The following is a 13,355-nucleotide window of genomic DNA, read 5'->3' on the forward strand; positions in this document are numbered from 1 at the left end:
ATGAAATTTTTCTTTCTGAAAGACTGATTACCTAGAAATATTTGCTTGGCTAAAGATACTTGGAATCTCCAATCTTTGGTTTAAAAGGCTAGTAATGTAAGTTTTTTTCATGGCTTTTGTTTACTTGATATTCTGGATTTCTAGTGACATTGAGTAATGCGAAGCTTTAAACAAGGGTAAGTAAAATATATTCACTTAATGAAGGTTCTGCATAGAAGCATTCCTACAACATTTCACAGATGAAAATACATTCACTCCCTTGTAGTCATCAAATCTCTCTTCTCCTTCCAAGAATCTCTCCCTAAGTACTTCATATTTTTACATATTGCTGACAACTCTTTTCTAATTGTATGCAAGTCGAAGATAGTGGGGACTTTCCCCCCAACATTGTTAAGTAGACTGACACCCAGAGTACACTCCTGTATATGGGTTGTGGCTTGGGAAAGAATTTGTGACATAAACGGTAGAACTAATCACTGATTTCTGCATACATTGTAATTGCCTGTCTTAGACAGGGATGGTCTCAGTTGTTAGTACCTGTCCCTAGTAAATCACTATAATTATTTTGCCTTTGGGGGACATATTTGGGATGCCTTTTTAAAATCTGAGTGAGTGGGTAAGTGAGTAATTGAGGTGTGGGGGATTCTTCCTCTATTCTCTGCACATTAGCATCGTTGGAATATAGTACATATAAAAATGAATGCACGTGGAGGCAGAATCCCAGAAAACTGCTTCTCTCGCAACTGCATTGCCATTACCTTTTCACTAAATAAATGCTGTGAAATGAGTTTATATTTAGAGTTTCTGTAAATATTACGGGATCCATATTATAGAATCCAGTTATTTCTTTTAAGGGGACAGTTCAGGTTGATTTAATAACATATAATTAATAATAAATATGTGCTGTCAAGTCCTTTCCAACTTGTAACATCCCTAAGGTTTTTTTTTAAGTGTTAAGTATTCAGAAGTTGTTTACTAGTCACTCCCTTTGATCACACTCCGGGACTGTGCAGCTTGCCCGAGGCCACACATAGCAGGCCATGTAACTCCCATTTGCCCATATATGCTCTGAGTGATCTTGTCCGACTCTTCTCTTGGGAAGTACAGTGCAGATTGGTCTTAGATCCACAGCCAGGCATTTGAACCATGCTTCAAAGTTCTATGTAGAATAAATTAGTGGAAAATAAGTTGAAGACAAAGGTGGCAAAAATATTTGGAAGTGCTCTGATAATGGCCATTACTGAGATATTGCAAATATACAAGTGTCTTTATTTTTATCACTGAAACACTGGACAAAATGTATTTGTAATTTAGGAATATTGCAGGATGGGGGAGAGCCCAGAAATGTTTTATAATGCTTGTGTCGCTATTCACTGGTAGCGGTTAATATTTTCTCTCTGTGTTAAAAGAAGATACGTCTGCTAAATATGCTTGAACATGGCTGAATATATTTGCAACCGTTCCAATCCAAGGAGGAGCTGACCTTTCCGCTAACTTTCTCATTAGCTGGGTCACACACACTCTTGCAGTTTAATGCACTACTCAGGCCCTTTTTAACACCTAAAATCCTAGACACCACTCCCAAGTGCCACTAGGGAAGATGTTAAACGGCAAAAAAGAACCGCCACCCAAAATCCTTTTCCAAGTATTACTGTCCTAGCCAGAGCTTTCTTTGCCCCAAGCTGATATGTTAGATAAATAAGGTATTGTGTGAAAGGGTTTTTAAATCTCAGTAAAATGCTTGTGTTCCCATTGCTAGCTTCACATAACGTGGGTGTGTTTTCATTCCTAAGTACTGGTAGTAGGAGTTCCTAATTCTTAGTTATACATAAAAGAAATAATGAAGAGAGATTGGTTTAACAATCAAACTGGATTTTTACTTGAGGACCATAGGTAATAATAGGTACAGATGGGCTTGAACCACAGTTTAGCAGTTTGGCCCAGTTTGTCGTGGTGCCTGCACGGGTATTCTGCAGGTCGCAAGGAAGTGGCTTTCAGATAGTTTTATTTTTGGTTCTAAAGCTGTTTCTCATCGTCCTGGGTTTATAGAAGAAATAAATCTAAAAAAGCAAACATGCATCTTAGGTTTATGTTTCCTTTTACAATTTGATGTTCTGTAAATGAGGAAAGCAGTTTTCTGTTTTTTGTGTGTGTGTGTGTGGAGTTTTTTTGTTGTTATTTAAAACTGTATTCATTTTTCATATTTTCTCCATGTACATTTACCATTTAAGGTTTTCAGTTTATGAGGAGAAAACTACAAATCACTGTTTCAGGATGGTCTTGTTGGTGTTTTTAGAAAATGTTGCTGATGCAACTTGGATGGCATAGCTGAAAGAAGACACTGTTATTTTTGAAAGTCAAGCTAAAACCTCCAGTGATTCACAAAAACGTATTTGTTCTTTTTCCAAGTATGCTGAGCAAATATGGAGCTTATTTACAAATCCATCAACAACTTGTCATTTTAGTTAAGTTGATTTTTTAATGGATATTTAGAAGACATTGCTGTTATGAAAACCATTACACTGCAGGGAGAATGTATGAAGCTTTTCATTTTGAATAAGTTCTTAAGCATGCTGTATGACTTTGAGCTGGTGGGAACATAGAATGGGCTTTGCAAATATTTGTAACTTCCCTTTTATGCATACATTTCTCTAAACAGACTTGTAGTTGTGTGTAAGAACTGCGAAAATCAGATGAAGTCCTAGATTCTCTTTGAGAACCTGATAGGAGGCAGAAGCAGATCTCAGATTATTATTATATTATATTTTCATTGTGCATCTATCACTCTTTTCCTATCCCATGCTTACAATGCACTTCTACTTTGGGCTTTAGTAAGCTTGATAAACTTCCAGAAGGTAGTGTATGGCCCTCTCTTTGTGAAGTTCAATGGAAGGGACAGGGTTGCACCTTGAGACTGATAAACACATTCAAGGAATACCTTATTTCTTCGAATGAGTTCAGATCTCCAGGACCAGATGAACTGCATCCAAGTGTATTGAATGCATTGGCTGAAGAACTCTCAGAACACTGTTATTTTCTTGAAATCATGGCAGATGAGTTAAGTATCAGATGATAGGAAGATGGCTAATGTTGTCCATATCTTCAAAAAGGAGGAACCAGACAGCCTGACGTGAATACCAGGGGAAATTCTGGAAGAAATCATAAAGTGCTCACTCTACAAACAATGCAGCAATAACCAGAAGCAAACAATGCAGTGATTACCAAAAGTCAATGTGGATTTCTCAAGAACAAATCCTGACAGACTAATCTTATCTTGTATTTTATTGGGTAACTCCCTGGTAGATGGTGAGAAGGCTGTAGACATATATCTTGACTTCAGCAAAGTCTTTGACAAAGTGCCCCATTATATTCTAATAAGTAAACCAACTAGGTGTGGGTTGGATAGAACAACTGTCAGGTGGGTACACCATTGGTTATAGAATAGTATGCAGAGAGTGCTTATCAATGGCTCCTTCTCATACTGGAGGAGGTGACAAGTGGGATACCACAAGGCTCAGTCGTGGCCCTGGTGCTGTTCAATTAATGACTTGGATGAGGAGAATGCTTATCAAGATTACAAATGACACAAAATTGGATGGAATAGCTAATACCCTGGCAGACAGGGAGAAAATTTTAAAAAATTGATAGGCTCAAGCACAGGGCTGTAAACAACAGATTTAAATTTAACGGGGATAAGTGCAAAGTTCTATACCGGGGGGCACACAGTTGTAAGATGGGGGTACTTAGTAATATTACAAGTAAGAAGGATCTTGGACCTGTTGTAGATGAGAAGCTGTATATGAACCAACAGTGCGATGTGGGTGTATGAACAGAAGTGTAGTCTGCAAATCCCATGAAATAACAGTTCCCCTCTATTCAAGCACTGGTGAGGCCTCATCTTGAATGCTCTGATCAGTTTTGTACACCACACTTTAAGAAGGATGTCAACAAACTGGAACATTTCAGAGGAGGGCAACAAGGATGATCAGGAGGCTGGAAACCAAGTCGTACAAGGACAGACTGAAAGAATTTGGCATGTTTAGTTTTGAGAAAAACAGACTAAAGGGAGATAGGATAGCACTTTTCAAATACTTGAAAGATCATCATACATTGGTGGGACAAAATCTGTTCTGAATCCTCCCAGAATGCAGGGCAAGTAATAATGGGCTCAAGTTACAGGAAGCCAGATATTTGTCGAATGTCCCAACTGTTGGAGCAGTATGACAGTGGAACCAGTTACCTCAAGAGGTGGTGAGAGCTCGAACACAGGTGACATTCAAGAGAAATTTAGACAGCCATCTATCCGATATATTGTGATTTGGATTTCTGTATTGAGCAGGGGGATGGACCCAATAGCCTTATAGGCCTCTTACAACTCCATTATTATATAATACCTTTTTTAACATAAAAGAGCCTAAGAAGACAAAGTAAAGACACAGCCCTGTGATTCTGTCTCCATCTGTCACATTTTGGTATAAGGACGAGTCATGAACGTCAAGGTCTTCTAATAAAACATGTTTTTTCTTTGACAACTTATCAAATTCTCTGTTAACAAGGGTTCCTGTCTCTTGCTTCAGGGATAGGCAATAACTTTTCTCATCAAACTCTTAACAAATCCCCTTTCAACGATAAGGGTGACGGACTTAAAACTCTGCAATACCACTTTGATGGCAAGCCTGATGCATCGGGTGCACCTGTGTTAGGTGTCATTGAGGAGAGTGGAAACCCCTGCCCACCTGCAGTTCCCATACCTTCTTGCCTGGGTTTTGTCTCAATCTCGGTCTGAATGGACCGGCCCCACAGGATTCTCCATACATTGTCTGTGTTCTCTCTTCTGGGTCTCCCGCTGCTGCCAGGCTTTGAACTGCTTTCTCCTTTCTCTTTCTTCAGTTTCTCTCCAATAGGGTGGCTTACTATAGACTTGTCTCTTCCACTCTTTCTCTGCATACTCTCTTGGGACTTTAAACTCAGTCCACTCCCCTGTCCAGGGGTCCTCCTGCGCTGTCTCTACCCAGTCTTCTTTTTGGTCAGCTTTCTCTTCCTCCTGCACCCAACAAGCTTCCTCATCTTCTGTGCCCAACTGCCCTCCTTCCTCCTCCTTCCTTCCCTTTATCTCCTTTCCCTTTCCCGCCAAAATGGCACCCTCTAGTGGCTCTTTCTCCAGACAGTCCCTGTAAATCTTCTTTTAAGGTAGACAGGTTTTTCCTCCAAGAGATGGACAGAACACTCTGTGGACTGCCTCTGGAGGTACTCCTAGCCTCACAAGCCCTCCTTGAATTTTCTTTTTTTTGCGGATTGGTGCTTCAGCTCCATCATATGAAACACAATCCTTCTCCCACACAATGTTCTACTGTGTGTGGTTCTGTACTACCTTTGCAGGCCATATATTTAGATTGAGATCTAGCTCCCATAGTCTGGTTGATATGAACATACACCCTATAGTTATAGTTCATTTTAATGCAAAGTCCTATTTAAACCTAAATAGTGTTGGCTAAGTGAGTTGAGTTGTTGGCCAAAGTCATTGGTTCATCTTGAAATATTTCTGGTGAGTTCCAGAAATTTTGCCACAATATTTGTTTCAGACCATAATAAATATTGTCTGACCCAAACCAAACTAAGAAATAGAAGTTTCTTATATATTGTGTATTAGTCTCTTGGCCTCTTTCAGGGAGGCACTGTTGGAAGTGTCAATCTTGAGAGGAAAAATAAGACAGGGGAAGGGTGTGTAATACATGTAAAATTCTTACATCCCAAACATCTATGTCTTTTCTCATATGAGCAGAAAAGGAGCGTATGGAGGAGAAACAAGGGAAAGAAAAGAATTTCACAAAGAGTTCCAGTTTATTTTATTTATTTAAAATATTTTTACCCACTTTTCTCCATGATACGGACCCAAGGTGTCTTACAGTGTTGAAAGACAATATTTAAAGTTTAAAACAATGAATAGACAACAGTAGTTGACATCATTAAAAGGCAGAATTAAATCTAGGAAAAATATGTATACAGATATTAAAAAGGGAAAAAAGATTACTCTGAGAAATGGGAAACCCAAAAATGGCAATTTGGAAGTTAACTGGTTTCTTGGATAATTTATTTTGCACAAATGATATGTGCAGGGAGTCTCTCTTGGTAAATACAATTAATTTTTGTTTCTAGTGTATGATAAAAAGCAGTATTTATATATATAGTGGTTTGTGTGTGTGCATGTGTGTATGTGTTTCACATTATAGAAAGTGAATGGTTGTGAAAAGTAGGCGGTCTGCTCAGTGAAGTGTGTGCTGTTGGGCAACATAGAACAGGGTCTTCAGGTTATGTACCTTTAGAGTTAATGCAGCCTTGGCTGACACTTTCTGTCCAAGCTATAGAGGGTCATTCTGCTGGAGGCTAAGTTTCCCCTCATCAGTTTTATCTATAACAACTATACAGTATCTGTATTTGTATTTATATTTATTTATTTTATTTTATTTGTTCGATTTATATCCCGCCCATCTGGTATATTCTACCACTCTGGGCGGCTTACAGAATATCAAAAACAATAAAAAAACAAAAACATAAAAACATTAGCATACAACAGGAACAAATAGTGCAGGAATAAATAAATAATAAATAGCAAAGCAAAGAAATCAGTAGTAGACAGGAGGGAAGGCCTGGATGTACATCCATGTTTTCAGTTGCCATTTGAAAGTACCCAGTGTTGGGGCCTTGCGAATTTCTGGAGGAAGGTTGTTCCAAAGGCGAGGAGCCACCGCCGAGAAGGCCCAGCTTCGTGTCTTTTCCCTCTGGGCCTTTCCCCCAATAAATAAATATTCAAATAAATAAGTATTCAATAAATAAATATGTAATGAATATTGTGCCCTGGCCACCCAGAACCCGATGAATTCAACACTTGGTCTACTTGACCCCAAACATACTACCTCTAATTAATTCATCCTCTGGCTTAGGGGCCCATAAGGACCATACATGATTACTATATGAAAAGGATCGTCAGCATTATGGAATAGAACCCCAATAGAGAGAACTGTTTTCTCTCCCTCTCTCTGTGTTAATTGACTGTTCATGCTTTGCAGTTACATTTTTGGGGGCATAAGAGTTATACACAGATTTTGAACTACATGAGAATCCAGTGCCCCTAATGCCAGTATTGTTAAAGAGAGAACTGTATATATTCTATATATTCTCTATATATTTCATTTATAGCCTGCCCTGTTAGTGGAAGCACTACTCTGGGTGGCTTACAGGTCAGAACTTAAAACCTCCACATGTAGCAATAATTGCACTTATTGGCTACAATACTTCTGCTGCGCAAAGCCAAGCCAAAAGCTGAGGAACAGGATGTTTGGAAAATATTATCATAACTGTCTACAACTTCTTTTCAATGTAGGTCTTCTACTTGCTGCGCTCTTACTTGGACTCCAAGCACAAAGCTAATTCAGATTTTGAGCATGACTTGACGAATATCATCACTTGTGTTGAAGCCAAGCTGTGGTTTTCTAAGAGGTATGTTAAAAACACAAACTTTTCACAGATTGTTAACAGATAGAAATTTTTGTATTGGGCTATTGGCGTAACCAGTTAGTATTAGGAAAAAATGTGATTTTTGTCAGTAAATAATTTTTGTGTGTTTTTCCTTCAAAGTGTGGTGAAGTCATGATTTTCAGTGCATTTTAAAAAAAACCTCCTATTACTGTGTCAAATAGATGTTTCCTGTTTATGTGAAGGAAATGTGTATTTAATTTTTTTCTAACATTCATATACAAAAGCAGACTTCTCTTTAAAAAGTCAGCGGGGACACGAAATTTCAGTATTTAAAAGAAGAGCAACTAGATGTAAGTTCAACAGATGGTGTGACAGAAGGAAAGCGAACTGATATGACCACTTTTGGATGCTATCTTATTACATGGGAGTAAGTCCCATAGAATTCAGTGGGAGTCCTTTTGAGTATACATGCAGTAGCAAAAAACCAAAACAATCCCCCAAAGGATGGCAGAGATGTTTTGAAAAGTGAAATTTCAGCTCGCAGTAAATTAGAGAGGTTAATTTTGTTCCATTCACCTTTACAATTTACACACACACTGTTGAAAACAATAAAATATAACATACAGTGGGGTCTCTAGTTAAGAACGTCCCTACTTAAGAACAATCCAACTTAAGAACAGCTCCATTTGCTAAATTTTGCTTCTACTTGAGAACAGAAATCCAAGATAAGAACAGGAAAAAAAACCTTTCCTGCTCTTTTTTTAACCTTAGGTCATCTTAAGTTAAAAAAAAAATCTCCCCCTAGTGGTAGAGTACGTATTAACCAGCTTTGCATTAGTTCCTATGGGAACTAATGTTTCAATGTACAAACGCACCTCTACATAACAAAAAAACAGCCAGAACGGATTAATTGGTTTTCAGTCCATTCCTATGGGAAATTTGGCTTCAACTTAAGAACGTTTCAACTTAAGAACACCATTCCAAAATGGATTAAGTTCTTAAGTAGAGGTTCCACTGTAGTTTCTATGGACGGAAAAGAGCAGATATGGATTAAATGGTTTTCAATGCATTCCTATGGGAAATGCAGATTCAACATAAGAACTTTTCAACTTGAGAACCACCTTCCAATACGGATTAAGTTCTTAAGTAGAGACCCCACTGTATTATGAATGTTCTTCCCTTTTTAAGGGATGGAATTTTTCACCTGTATGGTCCATGTGGATACCCAGTGTGGTGTCGTGGATAGAGTTACAGAACAGGGCTCAGAAGTTTGGGTTCAAATCCCTACTCAGCCTAAGAAACTCACTGGGCTTGTGACACTGGTAAAACTGTTCCTTAACTATCTCACTTACCTTGAAAACCCCATTAGGGTTGCCATAAGTAGGTTGTGGCTTGAAGGCATGTATTAGTATAACCTATTCCATATAGTATACACTATATTTTCTCGATTTAATAGTACACTTGATAATCTTAGAATAAAGAAGAGGAAATAAAGGTGTCGGAATATGGATGAAAAGTAGAGTGCACTTACTCTTTTTTGCGCAGTGAAACCTCAATTCAATTTCTTAACTCAGTTGTTTGGCTTAGATTGTTCAATTTTTTCGACTTGATGAGCCAAGAGACAGCCTTCCTTCTGCACATTTTTCAGAGAGGTAGCCATGTTAATCTGCTTCAGCATGTGTAACAAAAACAAAAGAAAAAATAGAGGTACAGTGATACATTAAGAATAAACTGATTTATGTTTCAGGGTGAACTTTCGTGGTTAAAAATTAGGGATGGGCATGAATGGCAGTTTGGTTCCATGCTCACACAGGTGTTATGAAGGAACTGCACGCTCCCCTCTCCTGCCGCTTTTGAGTGCCTGCCCATTCTCCAGGTGATGCATGGTTCCCTCCCTGCCTCCCCAGTGCGACTGCCTACTCACCTATCATATCAGTCGCTTGCCTCCTCCACTTCTTCCAGCCACCGCCCAATCAGACGAGGAGGCGTGGCAGGGAAGTCTGCAGTGCTGCCTTTGAGTGGGTGGAGGAGGGAACAGCTCTGTGATCCATAAAGTGGACTGGAGATGCTGGGAGCGAAGCACGCATTACCCAGGGAATTGGTGAGTGTGCAGAGGAGGCAGGAGAAGGGCGTGCGTGCATGGTGCCTGCATAACATCTGTGCAGGCACAGCGCCGAACTGTGGTTCGTACCCATCTCTAATTACTACAGTCCATTACCTTCATAACTTGTTTCTAAGGAAATGGACTCTATTCCACAAATGCTCACATGGAAATAAATCTCTTAGTCTTTAAGGTGTCATTTTGTTCTTATTTTTATTTCGGGTTTTTTTATATACTTTTCCTGTGCATGTAGCCCTGTCAGTCTTCCCTTTGGAGTAAACCACAGTGCAATACAGAAGTCTTCAAATAATGGACTTACTGCTCTATGCAACCTGGAGATGCTTTGTTTAAAGCAGTGTTTTCCAACCTTGAGTCTCAAGATATTCTTCGATTGCAACTCCCAGAAATCCTGGTCAGGACAGCTAGTGGTGAAGAGTTCTGGGGAGTGTTAGTCCAAGAACACCTGGGGACTCAAGGTTGGGAACCACTGATTTAAAGGAACAAGGTTTCATGGTGCACAAAAGAGTAATGAATAACCTCTTAAACAAGTGCCAGGAAAACGCAGCCACTTGTGAAGTGGGCCATTGTGCATGGAACTAAAACAAGAAGAATGCTGTTGCCCATGGTTTTTATCTCTGGAAACAACTCATAACTATTATTCTGTGGCAGCCATTTTTCTGTACAGCTGGCACCCATTTTTTTAGCAGCAGCATATGAAGTATTTAGGCAAAATAATCCCAGAGTATTTTGATTTTCTTTCCTTCCAAAAGAAACCTTGTTTGACAGATCTAAAAACATTTCATTAAGAAAAGGTCAAGAATTCTACTTAGTCAACATTTCCTTATATTCATGCATTTAGAGAGAGCAAATAATTTAGCATGCAAATAATACTACACGTCTTCACAAGCTGTGTACATACTACTTGTGTGTCCTTCACAGTACATTTAAAAATATATATCTAAAACTCCATAGTATTTTTTTAAATCTGTACTTTACTGTATTTTACTAGGCTCCCTCTTTTCAATTGGACTAGGTAATTTTTTAATAGAGTGCAGTTTTTATTTCTTAAATTCTTAAGATAGAACAAGAGTGGTCCCTTAAAAATAATCTGTTATTAAAGAAAAGTACAGTACATTTTTTTCAGATCACCTGCTTTAAAGTAAGTTAATAAACTCTGTCAAGTGGAAAATTAAAAATATTCCTAATTATGTGCCAGCTTTTGGAAACAGGGAAGGTAAGTCTCACAGTATGTTTTATCTGGGATAGTATGCTGAAATATACTGGTTTACTTACATCGAGTTGGGTCCAAACTTAGATGTACAGTGGTACCTCGCAAGACGAAAGCCTCACGCCACGAAAAACCCACAAAACGAAAGCGTTTTGCAATGTCCTAGGCACTTTGCAAGACAGTTTTTCCTATGGCCGTGCTTCACAAGACGATTTTTTCCATCTTGCAGTGGTGCTCGCAAGACAAAAAAAATGGCATTCGTCTTGCAAGGTGTTACATAGGAATGCATTGAAGGCAATTTCAATGCATTCCTATGGGAAACCACACTTCGCAAGACGATCGTTTTTGCGATACGAAGGGACTCATGGAACAAATTGTTTTCGTCTTACGAGGCACCACTGTAAGTGCAATAGACTCATTGAAAGCAACAGGACTTAATTTATAGAACAAACTTGACTCTGTTTGACAGTGTGTGTGTGTGTGTGTGTGTGTGTGTGTGTGTGTGTGTGTGTGTATACATACATACATACATACATACATACATACATACATACATACATACATACATACATATCAATCAAGTCTGTCCTGTAAACAAAATATGTTGCAGTTTGCAAATTTGCAGTAAATAATATTTTCAGCGAAAATACTTTGAACATCAAAATGAGCACAATGTGCCCATTCATTCTCACTATTATCAGGAGAAATTAAAGCTGGCAAGGGTCTTCAGAAGAATGACACAAGTAATTGTGCATATTCATTGGTGAATTGAGATACAGTGTTCCTGCATCAGACGATTAATGTACTAATCTAAAATTCATCTCGGCTTCATCTCATATTTTTGTGTCCTGATTTATGATTAATACAAAAACATTCTATTTAACGTTTCAGTTAAGTTCTTTCCAGATGTCTGTACGATCAATAATGAAATGAATGTTTATGTTAGGACTAGTAGGTCTTCAAGATCTTTACAACCTGTCCCACACTTCTCAGTCCTAAATTGCCTCCAGGTGTTTTGGAGGTTAGTATGTCCTCCTGGCATTCTTTGTTCTTGAGATTGGTTCCTCTGTCTGTGGGAAACTGCTTGATCAAGTAATAGGTAGTTCTTAATGGTCTCAAGGGAGTTCAAAGGAAAAGATGAGGGTAGATACCTATTAATAATTGATTTCACAGACTTTGGCAACTTAAAGAAAACTGCATATTACATATGAGACACAATCTTATTTAGTACTATCCCTTAAGAGAAAAAGGTAGGTATATGCCGCCAGCTGGTAATTATTGCCTTGAAATTCCACAAACGTCTGTATGTACAAAGCTTTTCTTAATATTAATGCAATAACCATTTAAAGTGCAGAAAGCTAGAATGCATTGCAGCTGAGTACTCAACGAAACTAAACTGGGAATCAAGTGCTGGAAGGAAAACAACTTCTTGGCTTTGGAACCTTGAAGACTTATTTTGATGCAATGCAACATCTTTCAGAGCTGCTGTGTGCACAGTTGAGATAGCTATGATGATATTCAACCTTCTGGTGGAGAGAGGAAAAAGAGGGGGAAGCAACAGTAGCTGTCCTGAATACCAATGCCTTTTATTGAGGAATCCCTTTTGTTCTTTTTCCTTCTCTCCTTGCACTCACTCTGCTTATTGTTGCTGGAATATCCTTTTCTATGTGTTTATTCCAAGATCTGGAATGTACTTTATACTTGGCTTGAGGGACAGTTGCCAGCATCAACCCGCTTCATTTTGGGTGCAGCACATTTAGAAATAAAATCTATTCCTTTCTGCCCCCTTTTACACACTTTCCCCTATTTAGTGCCTCACTTTGTTTTAAGGGGATAGCGAATATATTGTTTGTTGTTTAATTGAACAATGTTTTCTTTTATAATATTGCAGTCCCTTGTCACTTTAAATTACAGGGGTGCCATTTTAGCTGGGGGCAAAACCAAGCAGCTAATACAGTATTCACAAAGCTTGGAATCCTGCTTGTTCTTACAAGTGTGTGAAGCAGGCCATTCTAATAGGCCCTCTTTTCCACCGTGCTCCCAAGGGGACTTCATTAACCCTTTGTGCAAGCGGGAAGCCCTGTTTCTTTGAATGGGGCAATCTTTGGCCAGCACAGCTGGAAGCTGGAATGTGCCCTGAACACTATGCCTGCAATAGCCACTGGCAATGGTGCGGCTAAAAAATATTGTAAATAAAATAAATAAATAAATAAATAAGTGTTTTTCTGCACGGTAGCAATGAGGATACTGGCCAAAATATTAATCAAAAAGATAAAACATTTTTAGACGGGTTAAAACATGCAGGATAAAAGGTCCAGAAGTGGGAAAGAAGGCCCTAAACTGGAAAAGGTGTGCCAATAGAGCTGGCAGCTAGACTCTAACCTTAGCCTCAAAAAATGTGGAACCACTATTGAAAATTGTTGTGCCGTAGATAAAAAATGTAACTGAGTAACAGTTTTCAAGAGTGCCAGTAGAAAACATTGGCCCCAAATAATCATTCAATGCCTAAAATACCCGTATTTTTCGCTCCATAAGATGCACCGGACGTTA

The 13,355-nt window shown here is 38.6% G+C and overlaps 1 protein-coding gene across 2 annotated transcripts in view; it reads left to right on the forward strand.

The window, feature by feature from the left end:
• THADA (THADA armadillo repeat containing) overlaps window positions 1-13,355 on the forward strand; it is a 191,766-nt gene that overhangs the window by 129,629 nt on the left and 48,782 nt on the right. For both annotated transcript variants that reach the window (XR_013540295.1, XM_072989544.2), the window contains exon 30: window positions 7,382-7,497. Coding sequence is in view for 1 of the 2 variants with exons in the window: in XM_072989544.2 (XP_072845645.2) it covers window positions 7,382-7,497 (116 nt within the window). In the remaining variant the exon portion in view is untranslated. The remainder of the gene's footprint in view (window positions 1-7,381; window positions 7,498-13,355) is intronic.

Source organism: Pogona vitticeps, chromosome 1 (genome assembly GCF_051106095.1).
Source record: "Pogona vitticeps strain Pit_001003342236 chromosome 1, PviZW2.1, whole genome shotgun sequence".
Classification (NCBI taxonomy): Eukaryota; Metazoa; Chordata; class Lepidosauria; order Squamata; family Agamidae; genus Pogona; species Pogona vitticeps.